This window comes from Bactrocera latifrons, unplaced genomic scaffold (genome assembly GCF_001853355.1).
Source record: "Bactrocera latifrons isolate USDA-ARS-PBARC rearing strain unplaced genomic scaffold, ASM185335v1 scaffold_203, whole genome shotgun sequence".
In the NCBI taxonomy this organism is placed as follows: domain Eukaryota; kingdom Metazoa; phylum Arthropoda; class Insecta; order Diptera; family Tephritidae; genus Bactrocera; species Bactrocera latifrons.
In genome coordinates this window covers 253,398-268,798 of record NW_017535553.1, presented here as the reverse complement: position 1 = coordinate 268,798, position 15,401 = coordinate 253,398, and the positions used below count along the sequence as shown (strand labels likewise).

At 39.6% G+C, this 15,401-nt stretch overlaps 2 protein-coding genes across 4 annotated transcripts in view; one reads left to right on the top strand and one right to left on the bottom strand.

Moving 5' to 3' along the window:
- Positions 1 to 15,401, top strand: part of LOC108968122 (centaurin-gamma-1A) — a 262,919-nt gene that overhangs the window by 38,208 nt on the left and 209,310 nt on the right. The gene's annotated exons all lie outside the window — the stretch shown is intronic.
- LOC108968123 (facilitated trehalose transporter Tret1-like) lies at positions 10,867 to 14,884 on the bottom strand. Its single transcript, XM_018931916.1, has 6 exons — positions 14,582 to 14,884; positions 12,554 to 12,786; positions 12,356 to 12,486; positions 11,945 to 12,285; positions 11,449 to 11,870; positions 10,867 to 11,395 (listed from the first exon to the last, which is right to left on the bottom strand). The coding sequence occupies exons 1-6, from the start codon at positions 14,658 to 14,660 to the stop codon at positions 11,183 to 11,185; spliced, it is 1,419 nt and encodes a 472-aa protein (XP_018787461.1). The 5' UTR covers positions 14,661 to 14,884; the 3' UTR covers positions 10,867 to 11,182.

Here is a 15,401-nt window from a genome sequence, read left to right as displayed (position 1 = left end):
GTGAAACTATTTTGAATCTGAAGCCAAAGACGGTTGAGAGATCGAGAGATCGTTAAATGCATGCCTCCTTCTGGACGACCTTCGACCTCTTCAGCTGACGAAAATATTAAAAGAGTGAAAGATGTGATGCCTGAAAATCTTTTGGATTACCCAATGGTTTACTTAATCCCTCTTAAAGCGTGATCCATCCCTTTTTTTTAAAGAAAAAAAGACACAGAATATCAATTTTAACGGGGATTTTTTTTCTTTTTTTGTTTGGAATAGCATCTCCTTCCAAATGTTGGTCGCAGCTACGTCCATCCGCCGAATCCAAGTTTCTATGGCTCGTCCGAGCAGTTTATCTCTTAGCCGGCATGATGTTTTGCTGCAAGTCCAGAATTGAACCGGGATTGTCCGCATAGACATTAGACTCTAAACCCCACATAAAAAAGTCGCTTACCGAAGTGTTCTCTCAATAAATCCATTGATTGATGCGATGTGTGAGAAATGGCGCCGTCTTTTTGAAACCAAATGTCGCCGAGGTCACAAGCTTCAATTTCAGGCATCAAATAGTCGCCATTGACGGTTACGTTCTCACCGCCATCATTTTTGAAGAAATATGGACCGATGATTCCATCGACCCACAAACCACACCAAACCGTTGCTTTTATTGAATGAAATGGCAGCTCTTGAACCTATTCGAAAACGTCTGATCTTCTTGGAACTTCTCAAGAGCCCATAGAGCGGAGCGATTGCGGTGCAACGTAAAAACGTAACTTAGTTTTTGCCTGTCTTTGGGTTCTATTTTCTACACTTTCCACGTTCCAATTTTGTTTTTGAGGTTGTTACTGCAAAAGCACATCCTTTCACTGTCGTTTCATTTGCGGCTTTGTGCCACACATTGTCATTTTGCACCCAAGTCAAAGGCTGCATACATATGTGCTACTAGTGCAGCTTAATGCCATTCATAAATTTGAAATACAGTCAAAACATATCACCCATAATGTTGAGTGGCGTGCAAGGCGACGCGGCCGTTTTGCGAATTTCATTAAATAATTGCACACTTGAGTAAAGCGACTGGCGGCTGCGGCTTCACATGTGCCATTTTACGGCTGACATTCTATTTTTATCTCGCTCGCTCACTCGAATATAAAACGCCGGCCTCTCCTTGCAGATCTCTCTATAGTTATACATGCTTAAAGCGCAGCCAAATTCTGGCATAGTTGATAACTGGTCACTGCCACTGTTGAAATACACTCATGTACCTATGTATGTGGCTAAAACTTACAACAACCACTTTTGCTCAACTTATTTGTGAAAATGTTCACTTTTATTTTTCCTTCAAGTCTCATCATATTCTCATTTGACATCTGACACTTGATTACTCCTATGTACGCTGTCACATGAGGTGCTGCCGAGCTGCACTGGAAACAAGTGACGCAGCACGTAGCAAGCAATATTATTTATACTCCGGAGCATATGTGGTTACAGCTTGAAATATCAGCATGGCTTTAATGGTCGCAGAGCTCATGTCATTTAACGTCAGCTTGTATTAATATCTTGGCGAAGCTTCTAACCTTTATTAAATGATTTAGATCTTAAAGAGTGTAAATTTATCTATAAAAATAGTAAAAAAAAGGAGCCGCTACGTCTGAACTTGGCGTCCTCCCTAAAAAAAGTAATACGGCTAAGTACGCTGACGTTGAAGAACAAATAAATAATCGAAGTTTCAGGCAAGGAAACTTCCTATCATGTTAGTTCTTCAATATATTGCTGGAGAAAAAATACGAGTTGTAGAGTGAAACAGAGAATATACAATCTTCTATAAAAGTGTACAGCGGCCTGAACAACCGCGAGGTTAGTCCTGCTTTCTCCAAACTGGATAAAAAAGCGAAGCTATGGGTCAAGTGGTGAACGAGGGCAAGACGAGATATCTCCTGCCATCAAACAAGCAGTCGTCGCACTCGCGACTAGGCTCACACTCATAGTTTACAGTCACAACTTTGTAAACGTAGATAATTTCGTCTATCCTGGAATAAGCATTAATGCACATAAAGCACTCTCGCCAACATGTGCTGCTTTAGATTGAGTGGGCAATTGAAAAATAAAGTCATCTCTCGGTGGACAAAAACCATATGATCGATGAAACGATGAGCTGTATGAGATATACGACGACATTGACATAGTTCAGCGAATTGAGAGACAGCAGCCAAGTTTGGTCAAGTCGTCCGACTCCAGCTTTGAGAGTATTCGACGTATTACCCGCCGGGGGAAGCAGACGAAAAGGAAGACCTCCACTCCGTCGAAAGGCCAGCTGGAAAAGGACCAATTTTCTTCAAACAGCAAAAACGAAGAAGAAAAATCGCCAGACAAACTTTTCACGACACTGAACGATCAGATGGTATATCTTTTGAAAACCCCGATTAACCGCATTCTGTGTAAATGCCCTAACAACAAGCCTGCACTCCGTCAAATGCAAAGCAAACAGACAGACCAAGCCGACACATTGGATGAATTTAGCCACAGTATTGAAAATTAATGACCACAACAAATGCAAAGCCTTATAAGCTGTGTAAATAAGCGCCAACTAAAAGGCTCAAGCATGCAAGTACCACTGCTACTGTGACAGACGGCCATGTACAACCGGTAACCAGCAAAGGCGCGCAAGTTTTGCAACATGGCGCCTACAGAACAAATTACGACATGCACCGACGCTCATTAACTCAATTACTTAAACGAAAAGAGTACGTGTGGAATAAGAAATTATGTACCTAAAGTCCAATGCATGAGCCACAACACATGAGCGTATGAATAAAAGAAGATCTTACACTCATTGGAACGTGGCACATAAGAGCTTTCGTGCACCGTTGGCATTTCACCTTTGGCGCCATGCCTTTCCTGAGACCAACAGCAACGTTGTGCATGCCAAGTGCTGACCAGTGCTGGTGCGGAATGAACCCATGACAAAAACAAAACTTCTGAGACGCGCTGCTAAATGCCACGCATTGCTGACACTTTGCGACATCCGACGGTCGATTGTCCGCTCGTCTGCTGATGGGCTCAACACTACGTCGACGTATGCGCTTGTTGTGTGTTGACACGTGACGTGATGTGAACCAGTTGTGCTCCCGCATGCCAAACTTCATTGAGCTACTTACTCGTACTCGTACTTCTTCCTTACGCAGGCGAACGTGAGTGCCCAGAAAGTCGTGGCGCCAGTGCAGCAGCGTTGATGCTGTCATCGATGAAAAACGCTTGATGCCAACCGCCTGACGTTCGGACACGTACAAATGTCATTTAATTAATTAATCAAATTACTCAAAAATGTCAGTTGGTTAAAAAATTTACGAGAATCGTAGGTGTTCCGCGCTGAGTGCTTGGCAGTTCCATCAAGTCTCTTGAAGTGAAGTGAAGTTGAATGAAGTGCTGCTTGAAGCGCTCGGGCATATGGGACAATGGCATAAAATATGAACCTCGCTGACTTGGAGTTCATTTTTGTCGCCTGTTTTGTTTTCTCTTCATTTTCTGGTCTGCCTTTATGTCACTATTTGTTGTAATGTTTTATATATTTTTGTTTTGTAATCCTCACGTGGTAGTAATTATATTATTTGTTGTATTGTTAAGGGATATGTCACGCAATAAGTTGTCTAACGTCACTCGATAGCCTGGCTTAATTGTCACCATAGTATCGCCCCAAGTGCTAAGCGTGTTTCTATTTCTTACCGGTCAACCGCTCTGTTCCAACCAAACTGCATAGTTTGTCTTAATCCGCAAGCAATTGAAAGTAAAACGTGCTTTTTAAGTAACTTGAACGTGTAGTCAATTTGCGAAATAGCTTACCTTTCACGAGATATTGGCCTGACATCGACATTTTACTGACGTAAGCACACCCTTCATTCTGCACATATATATCTACAGTTCTACCCTCACAGAGTTATATGGAATTTCCCTTTAGTATTTTCTTAGAAACTTCTCTACGAATATTTGTTTTGGCTTATCACAGGCTTCCATAAAAGGCTACTTTTAATAAGCAGTCGTGTGTTCCCATACTTCTGTACATATACATATATATTATATAGGTATGAACATTTGTGTGACCCTGTGTGTGCGTCTGCGTAACTTTTGCTATTTTCTGGCATAGCTCAAACTTAGCGCGCTTTAATTAATTAGGTCAGCGTCCAATTATTCGTTTATTCGACTTTCGTTGAGCCCTCACTTTCTTTCCATTGAACACGACAGCCTTTTGTGGTGAGCTAACTACGCTTGATGGTTACACGTAAATCACGTTCGCTAGCGAAGCTCCAACATTTTTTACCGTTGTTTTGATACGCTCTTTTACTACAGCACTTTCCACGCAGCGCTGAGCTATAAAAGTGCTCACTTGCTTTGAAAAGGAAAAGGGAATTATTGTAACAATTAAAATTAATTAAGCTTCACTACTAGACCGAGCACCAGAATTACCCCAACAGCCCACGCACGTTCTTAGATTTTTCCACAGAGCACGTTATGTGGCAGCTGTTGCAAGTTACGTTGCTGCGTGAGAAAATTTCATGAGGATTTCGTGGCAATTAAAGAGTTAATGTGGATAAGAAAAGACTTTCGCACACAACGGTTATGATATTTTTCCATATGAGTGTAAAAAAATGTCTGTGTGTTGGTATGAGCGGCTTGAGAGAGAAATTTTTCTTTATACATATATGTATAAGCTTTGTGCATTCATCCTCATGCTGCGCATTGTTATGGGCACATGCTGCATGTCAAATATTAAATCTTGTGTATCGTTGTGGATTGCAGTCGTTTTTTGGTATTTCTTGCCACAAAAGAGGATATGTAACAGATTCACTTTTGCTGACAGATATTTTGCAGAAATGTAAAAATGAAAGAGTCTGCTATGTTTTGCGAAATATTTACCCAGCGGCGTTCAGAAGAAAATAAGCTATTCCTCTATTATACATATATATGTATATGTACGTAGGTTGTCTTTTAAGTATTAGTCATCGAAAATCGCTTTATTGTTTTCAAAATATTCTCCATTACGATATATACACTTTTTTGCATGCGTTTGAACCAATTGTCGAAGCACTTTTGCCATTTAGATTTAAGAATCATCATTCTGACCTTTCAAATAATTTTTAACGTACGGAGATAAAGGTAAGTCATTCAACACTTCATCATTTGTCACGATGTCGTAGACGTGTTTCGAAGCATCACTTTCGCATTTCTTTTTTACATTTCTCTCAATCAATCGATGGGAATCTTTCTTGAGCGATGAACAACTTGTGTGGGATCCGACGTGAAAATAAGTAGGCACCTCCATGCACTGTTGCTGAGTTAATCCATGTCCAAAGTTATAAATACTAATGGCGCAAAAGTGATGCGATTTAAGTATATTTTTTGGTTGAGATGAATATTTTAAGTTACTCTAAACAACAAAAATAGCGTTTTGAGCATTTTTTGGTCGAAATGAATATATTAGGTTACTGTAAACAACACATTTAGCGCTCGTATGCCCATAACATCAAATATGCCAAACTTTACGATAAATTTGTGAGTTGCCAGATTGCAAAGCTGTGGTTGCCAAAATCCCAAAATACAAAAGCCAATCTTCGTGTTATACATTCGGTTGCAAAAACATTCATTGATCTACTTAAAATAGCGTCAATAAAGTGTGAAGGGAATACACAATAATCTGTATAAAATTCAAGAAAAAAGTAAAAACTCATCTTGGGCTGACGTGGAACTAAAAATTGGAAAATGCTGCGGAACGCCTTTTATGATCAAATTATGGCACAACAAACGTTTATAAGTCGCGCAACGAGTTCGAAATGGGCCGAGAACTCGTTAAAGACGAACAGCGCTTTTGACGACCATCAACCTCTACCGACGGGGTCTGCGTCAAAGATTTGGTGCTTGAAAAAGTTCGATTTACAATTAGCGACTTCACTTGTAGTGTTAGACCATTTAGTTCGGTCTAAACCATTTTGAAGAATATTTTGTGCTCAAACGCATCAAGTCTCGATTAATGCCAAGTCACTCAAAACAACCATGTCATATTCCGTATTGGTTCTTCGCGACTTTTTTTTGTCAAAAACTCGATTCCTATCGTTCGCAACCACCGCAATCACCTGATTTGGCTCCGTTCGACTTCTGGCTGTTCACCAAACTCAAAGTCCCAATGCGGGGACCGAATCGAAAAAGGTTTTGAAAATTATGCCGGAGGAATACTATTCCGACTCTTTCGAGCACTGAAAAAAGCGTTGACAAAAGTGCATTTTATTAGACTGGGATAACTTTGAAGTCAACTAAATGTATATTACATAATTACATAAACTTTTTTAAAAAATATAAATACTCCTAGTTTTTGAATAAATCTCGTGGCTTAATCATCTCACAAACATTTCAGTCGCTACATTATTCACTTAACATATGTAGATCAATCGCTTCACTCAGCTTAGAACCTGAAAATGTAACAAAACTTTCTTGGGAGATTTTTAAGTAAAATTTACCTTTCGCACAAAAATATATGTACAATTTTGTTTTGATTGCATTTAACTGTTAATTCCGTTCAAGCAATTTTATTGTTACCAGCAAAAAATTGTAATCGGCGCACGTGACTGTTGTGCACCTTACTTTTGGGCGCACAGAGTTTCACTCACGAGGTCAGCCACCTCAATTGCGAAAATTGATTGTTTATTGCCCAACGATTGCATGGGCTACATAGTTATTATATACATATTTTTTCTCTCTATTACTATATTATCGAAAAATTTGCATTTCACACAATTCACAAAAAATCTGACGGTGCAACCAACTAAATTATAAATTCTTAGCGTGTGCGACTGTCGTACGATTGAGTATCGGAAAGGGCTCCGCACTTTCATATGTATGTTCGCAAACACATATGTAAATATATGTATGGACACGAGTGTTGAGTGTTGTGCTCTTATGACTCACGTACTGGCGAATATACTTGCTAACGTTAGCCCACTTATAAGTACTTAAGGAACGGCATGTGGCGTGCCGCAAGGGCGTTGTTGCATTTTGACGTTTCTATGTATTCTCTTCGTATAAGCATTTTGCCTACCTAAGTCCCATTCTATACGCTCGGCGACGGCTCTCCCTTCCTCTCCGTCTCGCTGACATTTATGATTTTTGGCACGTCGCAAATTTTACAGCCGCAAAGCCAACAAACAAGCAACAGAGTTAACAGCATTCACAATCCATACCGCCGAACACTTACAATGTGCGCTTAGGTACTTATTCTTATGGCCCTTTAATGGGGGAAAACACCAAACATCGCAAAGTACTATATTTGCCACTGCTCTCAACATGCTTCTTTCTTCTGCATAACGACAATTTTCGTGGTCATTTGTGGCAAGTAATGAATCTGACTTTTGGAAAGATACTAATCGCTTGAAACATACTGTGTTTTGGCGCACAAATTGAGGCTGGTTTTGGCTGAGTCAGCTTTAGAGTGGAATAAGATAAGTGTAGAAGAACCAAAACAATATTTTCACGCATTTTAAACAAATCTTTATTATCGGCTTCAAAATAGGCTCCTCTTGAGCCATTATACCACGACTTTCGAAGGATCACGTCTTCAAAATGTTAATAAAGTGAAATATTATGGTTTATTCTTGATAGAAAGCACTCATAGAGAGAGGCCAAATATTAAAGAGAGGTTAAGGAAGATGTTGCCTTATATTGCTGTAGAGCTATAGGGAAAGGTGTACACCCTCACCAACGGTAGTGTTTTCGTTCTACGAAACCGTAGTCCAGACAATAATGCTCTATGGTACTTTCGTCTGGTGGAGGACGCTCGAAAAGGCTATATAGCTAAGAAGCTTGAACGTGCCCAAAGAGCAGCTTTCATCGGCTACTCTGGCGCTCTACGGCCTACACCAACAAAAGCACTTAATACCATTTTAAACAAAAACCCTTAGACATTGCCGGCTGATCTATTGCTGCGAAGTGGCCCCTAAAACTCAGAGAAGCGAGGGTTCGAAAAAAAAAATACGCCAATATTCCCTTCAACTATATTCTCGGAAATATAGATCACTGCGTTGCAGTAGCTGCTCATAGTGCCTCCTTGAAGGATATAAGGATAGTGAGAAGAGTGGAGGTGGGTCAAAACTAGGAGGGAATGTTCTAGGGGGAATTTTCTATAAGGAGCTCTTCGTCAATCATACATTTAAATTACGAGACCACTGTAGTGTTGGCTGAAGTGGCTACAATTAATTTGGATGCAGACGTACTTTTACGAAGTGAAGCCTCTATCAGGGAGGCGGCATAAGCTAGCCAGAAAAGGCACTCTTGCCTCGCTCACATCGCGAAGTGACCGCGCTGGATCTTCATTGGCGTCTTGATTAGATCAACGGTCCTGAAGTACGCTTAGCAGGAATTGTTCGACGACTAACTCCACGCATCCATCCATAGCCTCAACAAATTATGTAGTCTCAAAGCGCTTTGTTGATTTGTAAGTGGTCCAAACTGTCCAAGTGAGATCCCTGTTAAGATCGACTTCTTAACCTGTCCTAACCAATACAAGAATGATAACGCTTAATCCAATATTTCGTATACTTGTCTTCACTTTCAGCAGGGATGGCTTCACCTAATTTTGTTTTTCTTCGATTTAGGCTTATTTGGCTAGACCGAGAATGTTGCGTTTGATAAATTTAGGGTCCTCAGCATTATCAAGGATCTCCTTTGTAAACTATTCGACGTCGTTTTTGCAAAAGATTCAAGTCCTTTTATAACAGTCCAGCTTTGACATTTTCCACTATTTTCAAGCACTGTTTCTTTAACTTCTTTCATGTTGACATGAAGACAAGTTTTCCATGACTAAACGACTTTCACTACATGCATATTAAAGTAGACTCTCTAGAAACTCAAATGTGATCAGATGTTAGTTTTAGTACCGATTACCGGCTTATTGTTGGATATTATATCCCATTTCCGATTATTATATATATGCGTCGACCAGCTTGTAATATAATATTGCTGCCAAACAAATTTTTAGACAATGGCTTAGAAATGTTGTAATTTGATTCCAACCGTAGCTGTTCGGTTCTTCACATACTCGTGCGTATTTACGCAAGAGCAGCCATAGAAATACCCCTTTGATAATACTAATTATGGAGATGCACAACATATACATATGTATGTACATATGTACATAGGTATGCTATAAGTAGATATATAGATATGTATATATTATATATGTACGTATATGGTATATTATATTATATTATTTTGAGCCCAAATGTAGTTTTGCTGAAAAAAACGCCAAACAAAAGCACAAAACCATTCAAATAACAACAATGATCACTTCAATTTGAAGTTCACGGTTAAATGAGTCAGCAACTATTGAACGTGTGTAGGTACTTTTACACTCTAGCCCCTGAACGCTAACTAGAAACTCATTTAAGCTGCCATTCTTACGCAATCAAGCACTCAAACCCTTTTGGCCTGCGTGCTCAAATAAGCGCTTTTTGTGGCTCCGAGCTTGGTTTAGCTTTGCGCTCAACAACAACAATGTGCAATTGAAAAACTTTCCACTTTCAGTGCAACAAAAAACAATGGCAATGCGAGTATTATAAATGCTGACTTGAAGTTATTGCAATTGTCCTACTGTACATACATCCCTACATACATTTATGTATGCAAACAAACCGACAAAACAACAAAATTTCGTAAAAGTTCCTTTTGTTTACATTTCCACTTAAAATCATTCAAGTACACTTCCGTACGTCGGAATTTTGTTCGTGTATGTTGCTTCGTTATTTGGTAGGTCTGAGGGTCATCAGACATTTTCACTTAGACACTGTATTTGGCACGCGCAGTGTATGCTTTGTAAATCTGTATGATCTAGGTTTTTAATGGCCTGGAGTTAATGGCTAAAGTTATGTCAAAGTTCACTGCCTAAAGAGGAAAACATATCTACGTATGTACATATATGCTTGTATATTTGATTTATTTTCGAGTAGGACTCTTGACTTGTTCTTGCTAGTTGTTCCTTTCTTCGTTGAGTCGAGGAAAGCTTTTGGATTCAAGTTCCACGCAGCAGAAATTTCAGTTCGAGGAACAAGAAAAAAATCACTTGCATTCCAATCTGGTGAATGTGGTGAATGATCGACGGTATTTATTGGGTTTTTAGCTTTAAATTCCGTCACAATTGTTGCTCGCTGTGATGGCGCATTATCATCGTGTAAAATCTATGAATTGTCCTCCCACAATTCCGGCTGTTTTCGACGGATGTTCTTAGCCAACGCCTCAATACGGTCAAATAGAACTCTTTATTGACCGTCTGTCCGTTCCTCCGGAATAAATTCTTGATGCTCCCAACCACAAGTATCGAAAAAGAACCAAGATTTTGGCCTGGTTTTTTTGGTTTCGGCTCGTTTCTCCCTCCATTCCAGTTTTAATTGACTTCCGTGCATGTCAAGGCGTCCCTAATTAGCGAATGAGCGGCTGGTCAGTTGTTTCCGAGCACCTAGAGAGTCTAAACAAACATTTTCGCGCGACGTGTTTCTGTGAGTGGTGCAAGCCGAATATGCAGCGTTCGTTAAAGCAGAGTTACGCGATTAAATTCTGTGTGAAACTCGGCTAATCTGCGACACAGATGTTTGATACGAGTATGATCAAGCAGGCTTACCCAAATGTTGCTTTAGCAAGAAGTGGTGTGTTTCGGTTGCACCAGGGCTTTTTTGGAGGGCCGAGGAGAGATCGTTGATGAAGACCGAAGCAATGAGCAAATCCAAAGTTGAAACGATGCTTATTGTCTTTTTTGACATCAAAAGCATTGTCCACCACGAATGTGTTCCTTCTGGGTATGCCGCCAACGCCACATTTTACGTGGCAGTCCTCAAAAGATTCAAACGAACTGTATACTTGTATAATAAAATCTGAAAGTTCTGCGGCACAGTTCTCAGTAATTATTATTATTTTAATTTGTATTATCCTACATAAAGTTAAAAAAATCCTGAACATTAAATCTAATAATATCACATTAAGAAGAAACAAGTCATGTTGGGTTTAAATACACAAAATTATGCAATATCTTGTCAAAAGTTTCCACAATTATCTTGTGTATTTCTACAGATATGATGTGATAAGCTGATAACACTCACTTGCTGTAGTCGAATTTTGTGTATGTATGCCCCCTTTTGACTTGCTATTTTGGGAAACCAATCGGCAGCGAACTCTAATATTGGTCTTCGTCTACGTCCATAGACTTGCCTTTCGTCTCAGGCACAAATATTGCTATATATATTAGACCCAAAGCAGCGAATGCCGCACAAGCCCAAATGGTCGTTGCCAAACCAAAAGCTTCCATACATGGAGGGAACACTTTCAACAAAGTAAAAGCGAAGACACTCATTAATGCGACACAAAACGATACACCCTTTGCGCGAATCTGCAGAGATAGAAAATCCATATACATTTCGAAACTATACGATGCCTTATTACCTTTGTCGGCAAAATCTCGACGATGATAACGGCAGCCACTGGTATAAGACCCACATTCGCTGATAGTATAATCAGCGCCATGAGTACAAGTGGCAGCCATGAGCTATATGCTGTCAGATCCACGTTTGTTTCATCCACTAAGAATGCGTACGTACCGAAAGCTGCCAAGCAAATGCCTGTGGAAGCTGTCGAAACGAGAAGTAATACTTTGCGCCCAAAGCGATCGACCACAATCATGGCAATATAGGCGCCGAGAATTTGAACCACACCGATCAGAACTGTGTTCGTGTCAGGGTGGATTTCGGTTTTAACAGCTACAAAAATCGTAGACATGTAGTTAAGTAATGCGAAGCTGCCAGTCGCGATGTTAATGAAAACGACTGAACTGGCGATACAAAAGGCGCGTAGGGAACGCTTCGTGACTAAAAGTCGAAATATAAGTCTGCGTAACTAAATTGTCCCAAAATTTAAGTATTGCATAATGATGTAAACTTACAGAAATCGCGCAGTGTGACCGCATCCGCTTGTGCTCTTTGTTGTTTCATGGCGCTTTTCAATTCCGCATATTTAATATTGAACTGTTCGAGCTCAAGTTTAGTCAAAGTTTTGTTATTCAAGTAAAATTTCAACGATTTCTCTGCTTCCTCCTCCCTTTCACAACGCAGCAAATACGAGGGTGTTTCGGGGAAGTAGATTGCGATTACCAGATAGAGTACAGGCAACAATATGACCGCCATCGGTATAATGTGATATGGTACGTATGAGGAGAAGATATAACCAACCAACATGCCCGCGTTGAGGGCGAGCGTAAACAGTGAGGTGAGACGACCGCGAATACTATGTTATGAATTAAATAAAAGAAAATATATACAAAGAGACATGGGACACAAGGATTGGTGCAACTCACATTGGATCTGCGATTTCGCCGATAAAAATCGGTACCACAACCCAATTGCCGCCACCGGTCATACCGGAAGCAAAACGTGCAGCATACAGATATTCAATAGATGGCGCCACATAAATTAATATCCAGGATAGCTATAGATTACAAATAATTAAATTAACTATAATTTAGAAGGCGGCTATACCAATGTTGAACACTTACTATATGCGGTACTGCGAGTAGATAAATGCAGGCCTTACGACTAATGGCGTCCATCAGCACACCAAAGAGCAAATTTCCCGTAAGGCCACCGATACAAAGCAGTGAACCGATCCATGAACCTTGCTCTACCGTAGCGACAAAGTCAACCGGACTTTCGGTGGGCGATTGCAATTTAGCCAGCATGGGAGCGAACCAGCCAATGGCGATGCCATTGCAAAATGTTATGATGGTTACTAAATGGGAAGAAAAATTAAAGTAACGCATAATAATAATGAAAAAACAACCTGAATTAAGTTTGTATATTTTTTTGTATACCATCTTATAACTAGACTTTGACTACAACTACTACCCGAAGGTAGAATGCTATATGGCCCAGAGGCATGGTCAATGACAACATCTGATGAATCGACTTTACGAGTTTTCGAGAGAAAGGTTCTGTGAAAGATTTACGATCCTTGCACATTGGCCACGGCGAATACCGCATTCGATGAAACGATGAGCTGTATAAGATATACGAAGACTTTTACTTGACTGGCGCGCTGTTTTTAACTCGGCTATAACCACGTAAGCAGTGTCTACACCAGTAAAGAAGAAGAAAAAGTATCGATATCTCTAGTATATCAATGTTGCAGCCATCTATTTACGACACAAAAAGTTTGTGAAGCTATGATTACCAAAGAAAAAGACCGAAATTTTAGGGTTCCTGTAGAATAAGGGGTACGGCATCGTACTAATACTTTATTATGAACGCAAGTATTTGAGTGCGAATCGTCCATCCAACTCTGTTCATGATGGTAACATAGAAAAACTTAAAAAACAGTGTTGGAAGATCCCCGTGGAGGCCACAGAGAGATAGAAGAGGATATTAATTTCTCTTATGGATGACTCAACTCATGTTGGTTATGAAGCGTGGCAATAATAGACTCCTTTCAGAAAACCTGAATCTTTTGTAAACTCGAAATGGAATAGAGGTCGCCAAAAGAGATTCTTGATAACATAACTGAAGAACTTTGAGATTCGATGAAGTTGAAGAAATGTCATAATTGAGTATTATTTGTAAAAAAAAAAAACTGACCAGCGTCAAAGCATAAGCTCGTAAAGAGCTTAACGAAAAATAACAATTATACGTATACCAAAGAAAAATTGCAAAAATTATAAAAAGGCCTCAAAAATTTCAGTTTATTGCCCTGAAGCCTCCAAAAGACTGCGAAATGAGGGGATAGCCCTGAAAACGACGTCTCGGATTAACAATTACAAAGAGCTGTTATCAAAACGCGATCTTTTGAAGTCCTCTGTTGCTACCCAAAAAGAATTGGGTGTAGGAATTTGTAGATAATATCTTCAAAATGTTCTCTCGGAAAGTTCAAATGTTGCCAAAAACGAGAGCGGAACAATCGGATTGCTTTTCCTTTGGTGCATACTAATTGGAACGGTGAAGACAATGCAAAGAGTGCGGCTGCGATGGAAAAGTTTGGGTTCGATGTCCGAAGAATGCTGAAAATAATGACCAATATACGACAAAAAATGTCATGTCAAACACGGATCAGGTAATAACATATCTTTCCAAGTACGAAGGTGGTCATTTATTTTGGATACGGGAAATCATGGACTAATCATGGAAACTATCTCAGAAATTCAGAAGGTGTAATGTTTCCTTATATTGAATGGAGCATGCCTTTAATTTGGCAGTTCCAATGACCCAAAGACTTAGCTACTATCAAGGAATCGATGTTATGATTTGACCAGCGCAATCACCGGATTTAAAATCTATAGAAAATCTGAAGAAGATTGTAAAGGAAAAGTACAGACTAAACCGCGATATAAAGGGGATTTATGTGGAAAAATTCAAGGAGCGTGGTTTTCAATACCGAATTCAGTCTGTTTCAATTCTATTGTCAGTAACTGTATATAGAAAATTCGGTGAAGCGATTGCCTGATTTTATTGCTTCTGGATTCTGTCAACTTCGAGAAGGAAGGTGTATACTTTTCAGAGGATATCACTTTTGCCCTTTCCACCTCAGAACTTACCACTTGCCGCCGCGAATAATTGCATGCGGTAGACGCTGTTGAAAACGCCCTCTGAACTCTTGCACAAGTTGAACAGCATTTTGTTGGGATCCTTATATAATTAGTTTTTCAAAACAAAAAAAAAAGCGAGTTTCGGCAGACTCTTTTAAAATTCGCAGTATTCACAAAACAAGTATAAATTTCAATTGATTTTTGTATCCTCTTCGCACAGGATCACTACCCGCGGCGCACTTAACTTTTGTATGACTCTCTCACTTTCCTATACATTACGTTTTCACACTCTATCACTGGCGGCGACGAACTCTAGCGGCTAACAACGAAATTGTCAAATAATCTTACACTTTTATATGCGAAAAACGGCTTCTACGCATTTGGAATGCTATCTTAATTGTATCTTAAACACATATCGCATTTCATCACAAAGCCGGTGAAAAGATAAATACGCTCGGGTTTTGGTGGACAGATGTAGATTTGCATATGTCATCAAGTATATAGAATGATATTTGGTTTGTGACGTAGTCTTTTGTTGGGTGGAAAAAAGTGCAAATAAAACTTGCTGTGTGTTGTAAAAGTGTCACAAATGTTGGAGTCATGTTTTGGAGTTTGAATAGCAAACAAAAGAACAGAAGTTAAAAACCAAAACAAATAAAAAGTATCACAGTAGCAGCAAGTGTTTTGGCAGATGACACTGCAGCATACACATTGGCAAATAATAGACCAAGTGCCCACTTAGAAACACTGTTAAAGAATAACTATTTTAATATATGAAATTAAGTATAAACGAAAAACCCCCAGGCCAGTTTGAACCAGTGATGATACA

Excerpts from the sequence above, each read along its gene's own strand:
- LOC108968123 (XM_018931916.1), bottom strand. The coding sequence starts at position 14,660 with ATGCTGTTCAACTTGTGCAAGAGTTCAGAGGGCGTTTTCAACAGCGTC. Across the intron at positions 12,286-12,355 it reads GGCGAAATCGCAGATCCAAT|TATTCGCGGTCGTCTCACCT; the intron begins GTGAGTTGCACC and ends TTCATAACATAG. Across the intron at positions 11,871-11,944 it reads GGTCACACTGCGCGATTTCT|TCACGAAGCGTTCCCTACGC; the intron begins GTAAGTTTACAT and ends TTCGACTTTTAG.